The 18758-nt window shown below is 54.7% G+C and overlaps 1 protein-coding gene across 1 annotated transcript; it reads left to right on the top strand.

Moving 5' to 3' along the window:
* The first annotated feature begins 4054 nt into the window (after window positions 1-4054).
* Window positions 4055-17643, top strand: TMEM11 (transmembrane protein 11). The gene is made up of 2 exons (XM_034989785.1): window positions 4055-4349; window positions 16751-17643. Exons 1-2 carry the CDS (start codon window positions 4144-4146, stop codon window positions 17265-17267), a joined length of 723 nt encoding a protein of 240 aa, XP_034845676.1. The 5' UTR covers window positions 4055-4143; the 3' UTR covers window positions 17268-17643.
* Window positions 17644-18758: the final 1115 nt, after the last annotated feature.

Raw genomic sequence — 18758 nt, 5'->3', positions numbered from 1 at the left:
CTCAAAACACGGTCGCAGAAAAGAAGGGCCGTGTCTGTCTGCTCATGGGGTCCGTGGGTCAGGAACCTAGACGGGGCACAGCACATCTGCCCCCAACGTCTGGGGCCTCAGTGGGGGCGTCGTGAAGACTGTGCTGGTGGAGCTGTGGGGAAACAGCCCCTGCTGGTGGGAGTGGAGGGTGCTCGGGCCATTGTTACCAAGGCGACCAGTGCCCACGCCCTCTGACCCAGCAAGTCGTCTTTAGGAAATCATTGCACGGGCACCGGGAAGTTGTGCAAGCACACGGATCGCAGGCCTCTTCGAACAGTAAAACGCTACTGGGAGGCTGCCTGATAAAACCATGGCATCTCTGAGCACGGCATGGCGCGTGCTGTTAGATCCGGTCTCTGCCCAGAGTGGTCTCCAGGATACGGGGAAGTGGACACAAGTCACACGGCCTGAGCACAGGATGCCCCCTCGGGGTGACAGGAGACAGCTGTTGGTAGTAGATGGATACGTTTGCCTACGTCGGAGTATCTGTACAAGACACGTAAGAGAGGAACAAGCCACAGCTCCAGCAGGTGTGAAGGACTAGGTCATGGCAAGAGCAGGGTCCGAGAAACCTACCGTCACTGCATTTGAATCTGACGCCGTGTGAATACAGTATCCACTCAGAATTAAATTTCTGTTTTTAAGATGCTCACTTCTGATGCTCTGAGTCCTAAGTCCAGAGCGTCATGTGAAGACAGTCTACCAGGATGTCTCTGCTGGCTTCCCGGGTGCTGGGAGGCCTGCGAGCACACATACGTCGTGGCCCGTGCTCACCGCAGGCGTGCGTGGTCGCCGTGTGACAATGCGTCTGCCCTGTTCATCCCACCCTGCAAAGCACACTTCGCAGACGCCCCTGTCGGCGACTCGGCCGACAGCCGGCACGGGCAGGGGCTCGGGGGACGGCAGCGAGGGAGAAGCCATCCCGCCCAGGGCGCTGTGGCGCCTCAGGCCGCCGTGGTGACAGGAGCAGCCCCAGGGCTGTGACGCTCAGCTCCTGCTCCAGCAAGTGGGAATCACGGTTCTGGGAAACACGAGCTTTTCTTTTGCTCCCCCCGTCTCAGGGGCCACAGCTGCTCCCGCCGGTTACTAGTCTGTGGGCGTCCTCATTGTCCCCTTGCTTCTCCTGCCCTCCCAACACCTCTGTAAACTCCTTTTGCCTGAAATACCTACAGTGGCTTTGCCCCCGAACTAGACGCTGACTAACACACAGAGAAAGTTACACCCATTTTACAGAGGCGAAAATGGCAACTCAAAGACAGGAAGTGACTTAGCCGAAGGCAAACCCACTACCTCTCGTCCCTCGCCATGCTCCAGTGAGCCCCGTCCCATTTCTGGAACACATCAAGCTCGCTCACACTCCAGAGCCTCCACGCGGATTCTCTCGGGGCAGAACATTCTGTCTCCAGCTCTACCTGACCACACTCCACTCAGGTCCCAGGCAAATGTTACCTCTTCAAAGAGATCTCCTCTCGCCCCCCCATAGTCTCCAAGTCACTCTACTACATCATCCTGCTTCGTGTCTTCTTAGAAATCCTCTGAAAATATGTACTTGGTTGTGATCGCACTAGACTGAAAGCCCATGAGACCAGGAACAGTGTTCATCTTACTAAATGCTGTGTCTCTGGTGCCTAAGAGGGTGACACAGAGTGCACTCAATACTTATTTGCTAAGAATGAATGAATGAAAAGGGTGCTCAATGATTTTTGAGCACCAGCTAGGACCCACCTTTCCCGCTTTCTGTCTGTGAGCAGTTCAAGGGTTTCTTCAGGAGGCTTCACTGCCTGGGAGGCCACAGGACTTCCAACTTCCACCATTCAGGCTGTGCCCTCAATGGGGGCTCAGTTACTACAGGCTGAGTGAACTAACCTGCCTATAAACCTTCCAGAAGACGCCTGGGCAGTAAGAGTGGTCCAGAGGCAACACTGCGGGGTGAGGGGGCTGTGTCTCAGCTCATGTCAGCCGACTGGAAGCAGATGGCCTGCTAGAAGGTAAGTGCAAGAGCCGGGGAGGCGGGACGATCAGCCTAGGTGCACAGCTGTTTGCCTACTTACATTTCCTCTGTGCATGACACATTGGCCTGGGACCTGTCCTCGTTGGTGAAAACAATGGCATTTCCAGCCTCCTCCCGAGAGGCGCCACAGCATAGTGTAATCTCTGCAACCAGACAGCCTCGGTTCAGTCCCCGGCACCACTCCTGACCGGCAGGATGACCTGGGAAAGTCACTCAGGTCCTCTGTGACTCGGTTTCCTCATTTACACAGTAACAATGTTGATAATAACAGCATCGCTTTCCCGTTGTTGTGGAGATCAATGGTTAAGTCACTTAACAGATTTAGAACAGGGCTTGGCGTGACATCACCATCGGCTGTTACCTGTGTAACATGTATGTGCAAGTTCCATACATGAATCATCTTATGTAATGCTCAGAGCAGTCCTTCGAGGAGAGATACTAATATCACCCCCACTCTACAAACAAGGCAACTGAGAAACAGGTTATAGAAGCAGCCCTAGATGCAGAGTGTGGAGCCAGTCTTCACACCCAGCTGTTCTAGAATCCCTAGAGACCCTCTCCACCACCACCCTGGTCCAGAGAGAACGGGTCTGTCTGTAGGTAATGACGAGGCAGCGTGATCATCGTTCAGAGGTCTCTAGCCACGTGTCACATACACGCTGGCACTGCGAGGCCGTGTTGTGTGACCTGAGCGGGCACTTCTGAGGTACCAGACAGGCCTGAAGTCTAAAGGATAGCTGGCTGCGAGAGAAAGACATTTTACGGAAAGCACGCATTCGCTCTCCTGGCAAGTTCCAGGCAGGAAAGAGAGGCAGTAGAAGCTGGCGAGATAGACAAACTCCCAACTATGGAGGGGCTTCTAGATTGTGCTGAGGAGCTTGAAGTTCATCATATAGGTAATGAGGGACTGTAAGAGGACTTCAGGCATTTGAATCTATGGTAGAACGTGAGCTGGAAGGAGATACGGAGGCATCCTCAATGCTAAGAGTGCCATCTACACCCGACAGCCCCGTGCCCGGGCGTGCTGAGCTCCGCCAGACTTTTTCCTTTCTCGGAATCTGGAACAGATTTTGACATACAAGAGTTGCTCAAATATTTATGGAACCAACTAACGTGTCCTAACGTTGCCTGTGGAAAACTGGAGAGAGACGACAAGTTCCAACACTGTGAACGCTCCTCCTCCAAGTAGCCCAGAGGTCCGTTGGAGTAGCGTCCATGAATCACTGGGTCGGGTTTCGTCCATCCTGACTCTTCGCGGCAGCGTCCAGGCAGGGAAATGCCACGTCCCGGGCAGGGCTCCCGCCAGGCGGGGTGATTTACCTTGCATATACCCTCAAAGACACCGAAATAGAAGATTGATCATATTCACGTCCCCGCACCAAGGCAGGAGTGGGCTGTGCGGTGGAGAGCAAAGGGCCTAAGTGGCCCTATCTCAGATGGGCTTTTCTCTATAAAGGACCCTGTTTCTTTCATAGCGATGATCACTTTTGGTTCTTTCTCTTCTTTGCTTTGAGACTCTCGATTCCAACAGTCTGTAAGCAGGGACTTTCGTGGCAGAAGGGACCGCGTCTGTCTTGGCCCCACAGCATCCCTGGAGTCCAGGGAAGTCGGGGGAATGCGGCGGGAGTAGCGAGGGCCTCTGAGAAAGGCCGGTGGCGCCTCCGGCCCCTCGGTGACCTGAGTGGGGAGAGGCGGCTGGGAAGGGCGGGTCGGGCCGCCTTCGCGGAGGGCGAGACCCAGCCGGCGGCTGCACAGGCCGGCGGCGGGACGGGCGCGAGGGCGGCGAGCGCGGGTAGGACCGGGAAGCGGCGGGCGGGCCCCACAGAAAGCGCGGCGCCCCTCGGCGACTGCAGCGGGCAGCGGCGGGACGCCTCCCGCGCGGTGCTCTGGGAGTTGTAGGCACTTTCTTTCCACGCTCCAGCTCTTTGCTCCTGAAGCCCAAGGCGCCTGTGACTCCTAGGCTGCGAACTCTGGGAATTTTAATTTCTAAAAAGGTGCTCTGAATAGGACTCTGCCCAGGTTGCCTCCTTCGCTCCGCCCGGTTTGAGGACTACATTTCCCAGGCGACCTCAAAGAGGCGGAGCTTCCGGCGCGCGCGATGCATGGTGGACATTGTAGTCCTGGGGGGCTCGATTTCCACCTCCCGTACAGTCCGGAGCTGTGGCCCGGACTACATTTCCCTTCCGTCCGCCCACGATCCCGAGGCCGCCTTGGCGCGAGACATTTGCGAGCTGAGTGTCTCCAAGATGGCCGCTTGGGGAAGGAGGCGTCTTGGCCCGGGCAGCAGTGGCGGCAGCGCCCGTGAGAGGTGAGATCCGGGGGCCTGTTGCTTTCCCAGGGCGAGTGGCTCCGGAGCCTGGAGGCCAGTGAGGCCTCCTGGGGCTGCAGCGCTGTCCCTGCCTTCGTCCCCGGGCTCCCCTTTCCGCCCACCCGCCCTCCTCGTAGCCCTGCGGGGTACGAGGGGTTCCTGTCCCGGCCGATCCAGGATCTGGGTGGGAGCCGGCACCCGCTCTAGCCCGGCTGAAGCGGCCTCCGCCGAAGGCTCAGGGGAGGTGACGATGGCGGGGCCGGGCGAGGTGGGCCGCGGCCAGAGAGGGGCCGGGCCGGGCCCGGGCCGCGCGGGAAGGACCGGGAGCCCCGCGCAGGCCCAAGGGACCCGCCTAGCATCCGGCGGCCGAAGCTCCCGTCCCGCCTGGCCACGAGCGTGGCATCTCGGCCGCGACCCCTGACGTGGTGAGGAATGGCTCCCGGGAGGGAGAAGGAAGGGAAGCCTTCACCGAGTGGGCCAGCTGCGGGCGGGAAGGGCAGTGCGGTCTGCACGTTTATCAGGCTGGCTTTAACCTTCCCCAGTTTGTCTCCCGGGCCGAGAGCCGGCCGCTTCCTCGAACCCTCGATTCTTGCGACTTTTCGAGGGTTCTCTGCAAGCGCCCCTGCCGTGGAAGTCCTTTAAAGTGACCTTTCCTAATGAATGATGTGTGGGTAGGGAGCTAGGGGCTTGTTTCTTCCGAGGTGGATCCCGATTTGGAGAACTGATTTCTAGAAGATGAGATTGGAATGGTTTTTGTGTTTCGTGTTGAATTTACAGTTTTTGCTTCAGGAAAGCAGTTTCAGCTAGTAGAAGCCACTAGAAGCTGTTCAGCTACTAGAAATTTGGGGAAGGATTTGTATTGGTGGAGTCACCTGGATTCAGCTGCTCTGTCCATTGTGTTGTGGCTTGGTTTGTATAGCCGAGGTCAGCAAGAAAGTTTGTTGTTTGCGTTTTTTTTGTCTCTTTGGAGAAGCTTATTACCCAGAAGAGTTCTCTTTCTCTCTCTTCCCCCTCCCCCTTCTCTTAACTATCCTCATTATTCGTTTTCTTTGATTCCATCACATACTTGTTGCTGTTGCATGCAGATGGTTTTTTCAGCTCAGAAGATCCTTCCTGTTTGGTAGTTGTGATAGACCAGCTTGCATTTTATTCTTAAGCTCAGAGTTATCCAACGTTGTCTGTTCTGCACTTCCTCTTGTGTGGAAAAGCAGTGAATGGCAAGCAGATAATTTTTGTTTTTCCAACTCCCATGTGCTACTTCTTAGATCAGACCATAGGAAGAAGTTAAAGAAGTGACCTTGATGGTTTCCAGATGGCCTGTAAACCTGCAGACGTTTTCAAATCTTTAATGCGACCATTAATCCTGTTTAGAAAAGCCGGAGTAGCCGAGAGAAAGGCATTTCTCCTTACTGGATAAAAACAGCTGGAAGAGCCAAATAGGAATGCCCCAGACACCATACAAGGGTTGTGCCAGCACGAGTTAAGCTTTTATTGATCTAAGAAATCAGATACTGGGGGTCTTATCTCCTTGGTTGGAGACAGGCATTAATTCAAAACTGAGTCTGCAAACTAGCAGCCCATAGGCTGAATCCAGCCCTTGACTGTTGATCCTCAGGTTTTAAAAAGAATTTAAATCAGTTGCCAATACTTATAAGTTGAAAGATTTCACATAAAACTGTCCTTGAAAAGCTGAGTAGTGGCCGACTTTTCTGGGTCAGGGCAAGTGCTCTCTAGTTCATTACTCACCTGACAGCTTGACTCATTGCGGTTACCTGCCTAGTCTCCCTAGGTGTGCAGGTTGCAACCTTTGGCCTAGAACTGAAGGCTCTGCTCACAAATGCAGATGCTGTATGTCAGCCAGGAATGGGGCATCAAATTTTGTGACTCGGGTGGCCCCACCTCTCCCAGATACTGTGGTGTGTGGCTGGGGGAGACCCTTTCTGTTTGCCTTTGCTGGGAGGCCCTAGCCAGGCTCTGTTGGAGGAGTCATCTGTCTGAGCCTGGTTTCCCTAAGATCCTCCCATGCTGAGCAGGGGATGGAAACATAACCCACTGCTGGGCCAGCTAGCTAACTTCTGGGCACACCTCCATTCCTGCTCAGTGGGTGGAAAGACTGTTTGGGTGGGGCAGGCTGGATTAATTGATTGCCCAGCACCGTAGATTAAGAGGCCCAAGCATATTATTGGCTCTTATGACTGAAATAGGCTGTTTATAGCTCTCTTAAATGAGTTTGTTCCATGTCACATTTGTGCTGACTCAGATCTCAGCTTCACATTGGAAGACCACTTTCCAGAATTGCTTGACACACCCAGCTGGAGTCTGCTTTATGCTGAAAGCGAAGGACACATTGCCTGGTTTGGGGCAGGAGCTGGAGCAGAGCAACACTTTGGGCAAGCTTTCCAGATTTGCCAGTGGCTGTAAACTCCAAGGCATGACTTGTATTTAAAGGCCCAGCCCAGGGCCATACCACCCACTGGAATTACTGACCCCAGCTGTGTATTAATGGTGGTCCACTTTAGAATACACAAGGTGTGAATTCTTTACCTGGTTCTTGAGACTAGAGCTGTGTTCATTCTGTAGCCACTAGTCACATGTGGCAATTAAATTTAAATTAATTAAACACAGGGGCCCCTGGCTGGCTCAGTCAGTAGAGCGTACAACTCCTGACCTCAGGGTTGTGAGTTCGAGCCCCGCGCTGGGTGTAGAGAGTACTTAAAAAAAAAAAAAAAATCTTAAAAAGTTAAATAAAAATAAATAAGATGAAAAATTTCAGGTCCTCAGTCACACTAGTCCCGTTTCGCTCAGTGGCCACGTGGGACTCGGGGCTACCACGTTGCGTAGGGCAGCTCTGGAACACCTCCGTCACTGCAGAATGTTCTAGTGATGCGACAACACTGGTCTAGACTACAAGAGGAGAGGGGTGGAAATAGCAAAATGCCAGCTGCTTGCATGTTGATTTTTCTCTCCACTCCATTAAATCCAGGGACTCACCAGTGTTTGTCATGAAGAACATCAGACTCTGAGCTGTAACCTGAATTCTTGTGCAGAATTCAGCACACTGGCAGCGAGCACACGAAACAGATTGCCGCTTGTCCCGTCAGCGTCTTTGAGACACACTTGCCCATCTAGGAAGGCGCAGTGCAGGTATCTGTGTGTTCTGCCACTTGGGTGCCACCCCGGACCAGCTCACAGACAGTCCCGCCTGTCCTGCTTGGGCTGCTTGTCTTCACTCCCTCAGGGCCTCCGAGCGTGCTTGTTGGAATGTGAGTATAGCCACGTACTCTCAGCGCCCGCTCTTCTCAGCATGTGAAGATCTGCTTGATCTCATTCTGATCATGATGCAAGGCAGCAGCGCTGTTTACAGACCTGGGGTGTTCAGAGGGCCGGGCATGCTGGCCTAAATGCTCAGGTGTTTGGGAGAAGTCACTTCTTGCGGCCCTCCCCTCCCCTGGCTTGTGTGGCCGACTGCCCGTGCTTTTAGGCAGCCGGGTCCGTGGGATTATGTCCACGTCTTTCTGTACCATGTACCTTCTTTCCCAGGGCTTGGTCCTCCTTTTTTGACAGCGTTGCTTGAATATGAGAATTGAAGAGATGTGGTCCTGGATGGCTGGTAGAGAGTTTAGGTCCCAGTCCAGCTGAACAGATGGGCCACAAGCCATGTGGGCAGTTGGCTCACATTCCGGGAGTGACATTCTCCTCATTTTGATCTCTTCTTTTCCTTCTAGAGCTGAGGACCCTAAGTGGTCTGGGGTGTTTTTTTTTCTCTTGGAAAACTGCCTTTCCGGCTCTAGTAGGTGGTAAAAACGTTTCTTTCGTCCTGGCCTGGATGAGCCACACAGGTAGAGCTTCTGCACCCGGGTCTGTGGGCGTGTGGGTCCTCCCCAGCTGGCTACCAGAAGGTGGAGTCGTGCACACTTAGGCCACATGTTCTGATCCCGGAAATTGGATATTGCAACTTAAGGTCATCTGTGGTGTTCATCCTCTTAAGGCACGATTTTCCATTTTCCTGGATTGACTGGAGCAGTCTGGTTCCAGCCGCACTACCTTGTGCCTCGGGGGTTTAGTCCTTTAGGCCCCGTTTCAGCTCCATCCCAACTTCCTGAAGAAGGGCGGGATGCTCTTGTATGCGGGGAGGGGAGCAGGAGGCCGAGGCCAGGCCTGAGCTGGGCTTCTCATCCGGGGCCTCGGTGAGCAGGGGCAGTGGGAGGAGGTGGGAGGTCCTCCACGGACCGAACCCTTGGGCACCTCCCAGCTGCCACTGTGTTCGTCCCTGCCAGCAGCAGCGTTATGGGCCGCAGAGTTCTTGGGAGAGCCAGTAATCGCTTAGTAGAGTCGTAGGAGTCCTTTAGCTCAGGGCTGTTCGGTAGGATTTTCTGCCATTAAGAGAAATGCTCTGTCTCTGTGCTGTCCGTTGGGGTAGCCGTTAGCCGCAGGTGGCCGTGGAGTGTTCGAGGTGTGGCCCCTGTGTCTGAGGAACTGGAGTTGTTACTTGACAGTTTTAGATAATTTAAATAGATACAGCTGCGTGGGCCTTACACCGGGGTATGTGTTGCGGCTGTCCCTTGGGCTGGCCTAGCCGACCCCATTCCACCCTCGCTGTGGCACTCACTCGGGGAGACCTAGGGCCTTTGCCCTGCTGGACCCGAGGCAGCGTGGCTTCGAGCAGCAAGGGCTTTTGCCCTTGGCCACAAAGCCAGCGAGTCACTGAGAGGGAAGTACAGTCCAGGCCTCCAGACTCCCGCACTCGGCGCACTGTGTTCTTATTCCCACGGCAGGGCGCAGTGCACTTCCCAGAGCACCGGGGAGGAGCGTGTGCTCTCGCGCGGGGCTTTCTCTGAATCAGACGAACCTGCCAGGGGCCTGTGGAAGTTCCTTGGCCTGTTTGGAGTCATCCTCAACAGCTGGGGCTATGTGCCTGTGCCTTTCTGTCCAAAGGGGCCTTTGAATCCACAACATAGAATCCTCCTGCTTTCTTTGGCAATTTTTGGTTAGCCAAAAGTGGATTCTAGATCTGGGGGGTAGAGGTAAAGTTCAGCACCTCACAGAGCACAGGTAATGGAGTGGCCACATGCTTAGTAGGTGGAAAGCAACCTGACATATGGACCTAGTTTAATTTTTCACCCACCTGTTCTCTTAATTACCATAATTGTTTTTCCCCTGCCACTCATTTCGAATGTGCTTCCGCTGATGTCTGCTGGTAAGGTGTCCCATTCAGGCCCGGTGCTGGGGTTGCTGTGGTGAAAACCCAGTCTGCCTCCACAGAGCTCCGAACTGACATCCGTTGTGTTTCAGACGGGAGCTCGCAGCCCGGGCCTGCCTGGGAGCCCAGGACCCGCTCCAGGAAGTGGGCCCAAAGCAAGGCCTTCTGCTACAGTTAGATTAGCCTCTTCCGGTTCTGCCAGGACCAGAAAGTGATGGTGGCCTGCCCGGCCCCTTGGCCAGTGCTTGCTTGAGCCGACAGGGAAATGGAATTTTCCTCCTGCTCACTGGCAGGATGGCAGGGGGCTGAGACCAGCAGGCTACGTCAGCCACGGGATGCTGCCTGTGCCCAGACTCGCGGCGGTGGGCTCATTCCCTGGCAGCACGGGCTTCTCCGCAAGCACGGAATTGGGCTCCCTCCGCTCACCTCGGCCATAGACGGTCCACGGCTGTGGGGTCTTGTCACCCCGAGGGATACGGGGCTGTCGAGCAAGAGTTTTCTTTTTTTCAAGAAAAAGTTGGCCATTAATTTTTCCATTATGAAAGAAGCACATGTGTATTTGTTTTCTTCTTTGAGAAAGACAGAAACCTATGAAGGAAAATAAAATTTTAGTCAGCTGTTAGGCCACCATCCGAAGAAAGCCATTGTTGACTTTTCTTTATGGATAGCATCTTTGATACTTCCCTCCAGATGTTTTGTGTTGGATTTTAAAAAACTGTATGTTACACACATCAAAAGTATGTTCCTAACATGTGAAAAGTCATAAGCTTACTGCCATGTGTCTGGCCCCTGAAAACATTACCCCCCATGAAAGATGCCAGTCACAAAAGGTCGCAGACATGATAGCGTTTATATGGAAATGTCCATATAGGTGAGTCCGTCGAGCCAGTAAGTAGACTGGTGCTTGCCAGGGGCTGGGGAGGCCTGGGGGAGGTGGGAAGCGATGGGGTTTCTTTTTGGGGTGATGGGGATACTCCAGAATTGCTCGTGGTGCTTGCTGCACAATGCAGCGAAGGCGCTGAGCCACTGAATTGTCCACTCCAAGTGGGTGAGTTGTGCGGCATGTGACTTCTATCCATAAAAAGTACAAATCGAAACCACAGTGAGCTCTCACCTCACACCCATCAGGATGGCTACAATTACAAACAAAACAGAAAATTATAAGCATTCCTGAGGTGGAGCGGTTGGACCCCGCATGCCCTTTGGGTGGGAACGTAAAGGGGTGCAGCCGTGGGCAGTGTGGCGGTTCCGCAGCCGGCGGGAAGTGGAATCACCACGCAATCCAACAGTTCTGCCTCTAGACACGTATCCAGAAGAATTAAAAGCAGAGACCTGAGCAGATCATTTTATACTGTGTTCACAGAAACAGGATTCCCAGTAGCTAGAAGGTGGAAGTAGCCCAAGGGTGATGGATGAACAAGTATAGAGACGTACAATGGACTAGTCTTTATTCATCCTTGAAAAGAAAGGAAATTCTGACTCACGCTGTAGAACGTGGGTGAACCTTGAAAACATCACATCGAGTAAGCCAGTTGCAGGACAAATACGGTACGACTTCACTTAGTGTGGTACCTAAGGTTGTCCAGCTCAGAGACACAAAGTCGGGGGGTGGGGAGTGGGGGCTGTTGCTTCACGGGGGCAGAGTTGCCATTTTGCCAGCGGAAGGCATCTCGGAGATTGGTTGCACGGCAGCGGCAAGGTGCTGAACGCTGCTGAACCGTGCACTGAACAAACGGTCAGGACGGTACGTTTTATGTGGGTTTCACCGTGATTTAGAGACAGTAAACCCGTGTGTTCACCGCTCACTAGCGTCACCCTGGCCCACGCGTCCCTACCGGCAGGCAGAGGCCCCCTCGCTCATGACTCGTCATTTCCTTGCTGTTCTTCACAGTTAGCACACGTGAGGACGTTCCTCGGTAGCAGCGTGTCCTTTGGTTCTGTGTGCTGCACACGCGTGTGAGTGTGCGTCTCCATGTTACCGGCTTCCTCCTCCACCTTACGAGGGAGGGATTCCGCTGTGCCTCCTTTCTCGCTCTGACGGAGGAACCGCCCGAGGTAGCCAGCTCTTCGCGTCAGTGCTGCTTGGAACGTTTGTGCACAGCTCTGACTTCTGGGGAGGGATCTCCAGACTTTGGGGATCCCGTGTGTGAGACTACTTTTGTCATTCCGGATTCCTCGAGACCAGCTTCCTGATGGCATAGGGGACCATGGGGCCACATGCTGGGCAGGCTGCCAGGGGCAGAGAGGGTGCCCACATCCAGGGAGCGGGGTTCATCCGGCTGCTTCTTCACTGTGGCCACCTTTCCACCGGAAAGCCCGTGTTCGCAGGGGATTCCTCTGATGACCGTTGCCTGATGACCTCTGAAGTGGATTCAGAGGAGAGGGGTGGGTCTCAGGCCCACTCTGGTTGAAGGCAGAGGGAGGGAGGCCGATTCAGGAGCCCCAGTGACAAGTGCCCACGACCCCGAGGCAGCATCCACAGCAGCCCCTCCGGCTCAGATGAGAGAGCATCAGCTCTGCCCCACAGGCTACTTAAGGGCCCCCCAGGCAAACTGACCTCAGCATGGGCAGAGGGAGTTGAGGAGCACGAGCCTGTACCGTAAGTCCCACGGATCGTGCTAAATTCGACTCAGAAGTTATGTGGTAGAAGAGCTCCCTTTTCTTCTCAGAGCCAGTCCTTTCCTCTCCCCAGTGATGGTCATAATTCTCAGGTCTTTGTACATCCAGGAGTGTTCTGTGTGTTTAAAAGCAAACATACACCTTTTTTTTTTTTTTTAAGATTTTATTTATTTATTCGAGAGAGAGAGAGAGAGCGCAAGCCGGGGAGGGGGGAGCAGAGGGAGCAGATGCCCTGCTGAGCAGGGAGCCCGATGCGGGGCTTGATCCTGTGACTCCAGGGTCATGACCTGAGCTCAAGCAGACGCTTAACCAACTGAGCCACCCAGGCACCCCTAAAAGCAAACCTAGCTTTTGAAAAGTACACTAAAGATAACGTACTATAATCACTGTTCTGTACTTGCCTTTGTCACTTTATTTCTTGGATACTTTTCCATCAGTTCTCTTTCTCATTTTACATGAACTTTTTTTTTTAAGGTTTATTTATTTGAGAGAGAGAGCGCCAAGTTGGGGGGAGGAGCAGAGGGAGAGGAGGTAAGGAGGCTGTGCACTGAGCACAGAGCCCGACTCACGGCTTGATCCCAGGACCCTGAGATCACCACCAAGAGCCAGACGCTCAACCAAGTGCACCACTAGCCACCCCTACATGAACTCTGTTATGGACTCTTGAAAAGCAAAAATAGAGTCTCTTAGGACGCTCCAAAGACTCCAGTTACCTTTTTTGTTTTTTTTAATCTGCATTTGTGTGCCAGGGCTCAAGTTAGGGGTTGGCTGGTGATGGTCTAAAATTGTTCAAGGCCACTGGGTCCTTCCTTAGTTGGGGGACGTGTGACCCGGAAACAAAAGCAGGCCACACGTGAGTGGGCACTGGAGTAGCCAGGTGGCGGGAGACACGGCTCTGTCTTGGGAGTACTCGGCCACCAGGTTTGTGAAGTAACAGCCCATGACAACCATGCGGACTGAATCCAGTGGTCCAGGCAGCTATTAAAACCTGTAATTGCAGGGACAGGAACCCCAACTGCCACAGCCCAGGCGGGAGGAGTAGACGCTGAGTGCTTGATGGGTGGCCTCTTAACAGGTGGGGCCTCCGATTGCACGCGCGCGGGCGTGTGTGTGTGTGTGCGCGCGTGTGTGCGCATGCGTTTTGAGCCTTTGTGTGTCCTGTGTGTAGCGTATGGAATCCTGGAAAGGGCCCGACCTCAGATTACGTGGTTTGGCAGTGACACGAGACTGCGTGCGCGGACTTTGGGAGTTGCGCCTCGGCTTCAAGAGCAGGATCCGTGCGCGTCGGGGCCGGGAGCGCGGCTCTGCCGGCTGGGCGGGCTTCAGAGGCGGGCTTGTCTGAAGGCGCCCGGAAGGGACTTCGGTGCGGCGGGTGGATGGAGACGGGTAGCAGTGGGGTGACCCGCCCCCAGGAAGCTGTTGCGGCTTCAGGAAGCTGTGGCACGCTTTCGCAAGGCTGGGTGTGCGTACTGGATGAGCACCCTCGTGTGCACTGTGGCGGTCATGACTGCCCGCGGCCAGAACGCAGACGGTGACCCGCTGCCCGTCCCTGTGCCGTCGGGCCTGACGCTGGGCACGGGACGACAGCAGTGAGGCAGGAACCTGGAGGCTTGAGGAGGCCCATGGGCGGCGTGGCTGTGGATGCCAGGTGGGCTTACAGAAGAGAGGGCAGCAGGGGGCTCGGGGATGGCGAGGTGGGATCTGCCCACGCATGTGCTTCCAGAACAGAGCGGCCGGTTCCAGGTGCTGGGGTTTCACCTGGCGTTTTCTTACTGGGCCTCACGACGTTCAGGGTGGCTCCGATCTGCTGAGCGCAGAGGGCACTCTATGCTAAGGTAGATTTGGGCTTTGGGCAGGAACATTCTGTGATCCCAACCTTGACACCCACGTTTTGCTTTGAATGTTCTGGAGGGACTTCGTGGCCAGAAAGGCATCCCTGGCCTCGCTTTGGTAGTCGGTGGGGACGCGCACTGACTTGGAAGCGCCTCGTCTTCACATCTTGAGAACACAAGGGAAGTCGGGGCTGCCTGGGAGCGAGTCCTCTCCCTGGTCCTGCGCACATGGGGCCAGTCAGCCCATGGCCAGTGACTTCCATTTCTGCTGTGACTTTTCCAGCCAGCGTGAGACCCTGCCTGGGAGTAAGAACTGAAACAAGCTCCATCTCCCCTCCCTGAATTCAAACCAAATGCAGGCCTTGAAAGGGAAAACCCTCCTTTTCCCGTTGCATCAACTTCCGGTGGATTCCTCCGGAAGCAGCTCATTAAGTCCTCCTGGAGAGGCGGCCCCGACTACTGGCTCCCTACTGGCTCAGCGTAGCTGCCCTGGCAATGTCCCACGTTTAGGAGGCGCCTGTCCGACCCCCAGGGAACGACTTCTCCCCAGTGCACACCGTTTAATTAGGGCCTGTGCTTTAATTAGGAGGCTCCCCTGCGCCCACCTTAATTACAGTTACTTTTTCAGAATAAAGAGTTGCCTCTGCCCAAGTCCCAGCCAGTGCCTCCTGCTAAAGTCCTTCCCACCTGGGAATGGAGGCCCCTCCCCCTGCACTTGGGGGCACATTACCAGTGACCTTCCGATGATGCGACCACGGGGAAAGTATTTGAGCAGTTGTTTTTCTAACAGAGTGAAACGCTCTGCCTCTTAGGTTTGCTTATTTGTTGGCTGCAGGTAGTTTTTATCGTGTTGAATCCTGCCTGGGAGTGATAACTGGAAGGAGTGCTCGGATCACCTGTCCTTCCTCCTTGAAGTATACCCCCAGCAATGCAGTTTTCACCACACTTCACGTGTCGTTTCGCCTTTGAAGGAGGGCTAGGACCTAGAGGTTCTGGGGTGACCTTGTTTTAAAAGCCTTCACTTGGCCTTAATGTGCACAGGCCCTGACGAGGAAGCTCTGAGCCCGGCTCCCCTGTTGCTTTCCTCGGAGTGGCTGCTGGGTGTGCGTGCCCGGGATGTGGGCAGCTGGTGGCCTTGTGTCCTTGAGCACTTAGGGCTGTGCTTACTCGGACAATCAGAGCTCAGGTGGGTGGGCTGCGATCACCTTTGTATGGCTCAGTACACTTGCCCGGAGCCCCAGCCAGAGGGGCGTGGGCTTGGGTGCGGGGAGCAGTGAGCACCAGAGCGAGACGGGGGCCCCTGGACCACCTCTCCTTTGTAATGGTCTGAGCAGCCCAGGGACCAGGGGCTGCTGAAGGGAAGGGGCTGTTTTTCACCGAAGCATGTGGAGGGTGCTCTGCACTGCCTGGTAAGAGGGTTAAGTGACTTGATCCAGCTTCAGGAGCTGTGTGTAGCAGTGTCCCCCTCGGAGGCTGGTATAAAGAAGGCTTTTTACTGGATGAACTGAGAACACAAAACTAGAAGAAACTGTACACGCTGGACGGCAGTATGGAAATTCAGAAAGATCTGGACAGGCTGAAACAAGCCAAATGGAAATGACAAGGCGTGTACAGGTCTATATTTAGGTTTGCCCATCAGGGGTGTGGAAAGATTCTGCTTTGGATGCGAAGTTTGCACCGGAGAGAGGTCAACAGAATCCCGAAACAGCCTAAAATGCCCCCGGGCCCATGGTTCACAGCCAGCTCTGTGGCCTGGATTCACGGCTGAGCCGTCCCTGAGCCTCCAGATCTGTGTTCCGCCAATGACGGTCAGGTCACCCATCCCTAGTCCCACAGGGAAGTTGGATCAGCTCAGCCACTCGAAGTGGGGCTTTGTGAACAGTGTTTTTTATGTGAGTGAGAGGAGCTTTACTGGCAATAAATACAGAGTCGTGGAGGCACAGGGTCAGAATGGGTGGGAACCTCTGGGGGGCCCTTCGTATATCCCACTTAACACTGAATATCATTGTCACGGTTCTTGAGGCCTTGTCTTTTCCTAATTAAAGCAGAGGGCTTCTTTTTCTAAGCTGTGTGCTGGTGTTCTTGGGGCTGTCGGCCTCGGGTGCTTTGTGCAGTTCGTCCTCCCGTGATGGCCAGAGTTGTTTTGTTCTCAGTCATCCGAAGCGAAGATGACCCTGTCGGTCTGTTGTTCTGCAGCGCAGGGATGACGACTTTTGAACCTTGCAGAGGGCAGAGTGTTGGGCACTATCGGCCTTGGATCTGTTGGTTTCCATCGAAGAATCCTCCCCCTTGCGTCGCTCTGGTTAACCAAAGGCACGGTTCCTCCAGCCGACCTCGGGCCTCTGTGTGGGTGTGATTCCGGGCCGAAACATTCTGTCTTCCTTGGGGCTCCTCTGCACACTCAGCTCTGTCCGTGTGCAGCCTTGGGCTGACCGCCAGGCTGGTACACACTGCAGGTGGTCATGTCCTTAGAGATCTGGGTACTCCTCCTCCTGTGTCTCTTTACATTTCACTATTTTCTCTGAGGAAAAAAAAAAAATTCTTTAGTGACTACCTTGTGTATTGGGTTCCAAGGAAGATCAAAACATAAGCGAGACGTGGTGCGCTCACGAGCTTGGGCTCTCTGATGAGCCTGAGGCCCAGGCTTGGGCCACGGACTTGTCCCCAGCGTCTGAGCACAGAAGTGGGGTGGGCGCTGCTCAGCCTGACCGTCTCACTGTCTCCTCTTTCTCCCCCCTCCCCCCCCCAAGGGTGAGCTTGTCGGCCACAGACTGTTACATCGTGCACGAGATCTACAATGGGGAGAACGCCCAAGACCAGTTCGAGTACGAGCTGGAGCAGGCCCTGGAAGCCCAGTACAAGTACATCGTGATCGAGCCCACACGCATCGGCGACGAGACGGCCCGCTGGATCACCGTGGGCAACTGTCTGCATAAGACCACCGTGCTGGCGGGCACCGCGTGCCTCTTCACCCCGCTGGCCCTGCCCTTAGATTACTCCCACTATATCTCCCTGCCCGCCGGCGTGCTCAGCCTGGCCTGCTGCACCCTGTACGGAATCTCCTGGCAGTTTGACCCCTGCTGCAAGTACCAAGTGGAGTACGACGCCTATAAACTGTCCCGCCTGCCCCTGCACACACTCACTTCCTCCACCCCGGTGGTGCTGGTCCGGAAGGACGACTTGCACAGAAAGAGACTGCACAACACGATAGCCCTGGCCGCCCTGGTGTACTGTGTAAAGAAGATTTACGAACTCTATGCTGTATGATCTCAGTAGTGCGGGGAGAGAAGCAAATGACCCGGCCCACGAGACACACCCCGAGTATTCAGATGGCCCCAGTAACAGTTTTTGCTCTGTGAGGCGGCGGAACCTGGGAAGGGGTTTTGTTTAATATTTGTTATTTAAAAAAAAAATAACACAGATCACAGGTGTACTAAGGGTTTTTCAACTCATTACACTAAGATGTGGATTTCCAGAACCCACAGGGGGTCTGAGCGGGCGGTGGAATGTGGACAGCAGCAACGCTACTGAGGGGGTAGGAGTGCGCTTGTGGGGTGGGGGGGACGTCTTTAAGTCTGTTGTTTAACTGTACCATCCAGAGCCAACCAGAAGCTATTGACCATTAAAATTATGAGAATTTCAACTTCAGGTGTCTTGCTGTGTCCATGACCACCTGCAGCTGCTGCGGGCGGCTGCTTGCTCGTGGGAGCTGTGGGCACCACGCGAGCCTGCCGGCCCTGCTCCTTGCTGTGGCCTGGTGTCACCGTCCGCGGCAAGAACAGGCCTCTGTGAATGAGGCCTGCCCAGGCCCCTCCCAGAGCGGTCTCACCTCATGCCGGCCTCGTTTTCAAGGCGGGGACGTGGTGGGATCTGGTGACGAGCCCTAGAGGTCACTGGGTTTCCGTGTGGGGCCACGTGGAGAACAGGCCTGGGACCTCCTGTCCAGAGATTCTGATTTAGAAGGCCCCACGGGTGAACACTTGTATTTTTTCAAAGCATTGAAGCTGTTCCTGATGTGGACCCCGAGTTTGAGCCCAGGGCCCCTCCCAGCGGTCCCATTCCACAGGAGCCAGTCCCGCGCCCCTCCCTCACAGCAGAGGGCATGTCGCACCCCGTCCTCCATATCCCTCGAAGGTGTTGGGTAATTAAAAAAATCTTCCCTTCCATAAAGATGTCAGGTCCCCCGCCTTACGTGCAACCTTCCCGAGGCCTGCTCTCAGTCCTCCCTGAGGAGCTACATGGCACTTCCTTCTGAAGGGTCCATCTTCAAGAAGCAGTCTAGTTTTAAAGGCCACATCGGGAAGATCGGATACCAGAGAATGATGAAGGGGTACATGGGAAGGCGTCAAGGAGCTCAAGTGGGCGATTGGTCCGTTTATTATGAGGGGAGATCCAGAGCTTTTAAAAGACTTCACAATGGACTGTGGTCCATAGACTGTGAACTTTAATTCCAAGAGGCCTAGAAATACTAATCACTCAGGTGAATGCTGGGTGGCAAGATGGTGTTGGGGGCACACTATAGCTTACATGGCAGTCTGGCCATCGGCAACAATGCTCGATCGGTAGTGATCCCAGGCACAGGGTCTCGACGTGCAGAGCCCACAACCCCTCGGGTGTCTGACAGCTGGCTCCCAGGCCGGCCGGGCACGAATGGCAGGTGTCTTGTAATAAACGGCGCAGATTTGGAAAGGGAGCCCCATGCTCTGCCGGCAAGCCAGATTTCATGGGGGAGGTGGCTGGAAGCCGACAAGCAGTAGC

The sequence above is a fragment of the Mirounga leonina genome, unplaced genomic scaffold (genome assembly GCF_011800145.1).
Source record: "Mirounga leonina isolate KUSES-001 unplaced genomic scaffold, KU_Mleo_1.0 Mir_488, whole genome shotgun sequence".
Classification (NCBI taxonomy): Eukaryota; Metazoa; Chordata; class Mammalia; order Carnivora; family Phocidae; genus Mirounga; species Mirounga leonina.
The sequence above is the reverse complement of the archived record's forward strand: the minus strand, read 5'-3'. Positions and strand labels throughout refer to the sequence as shown.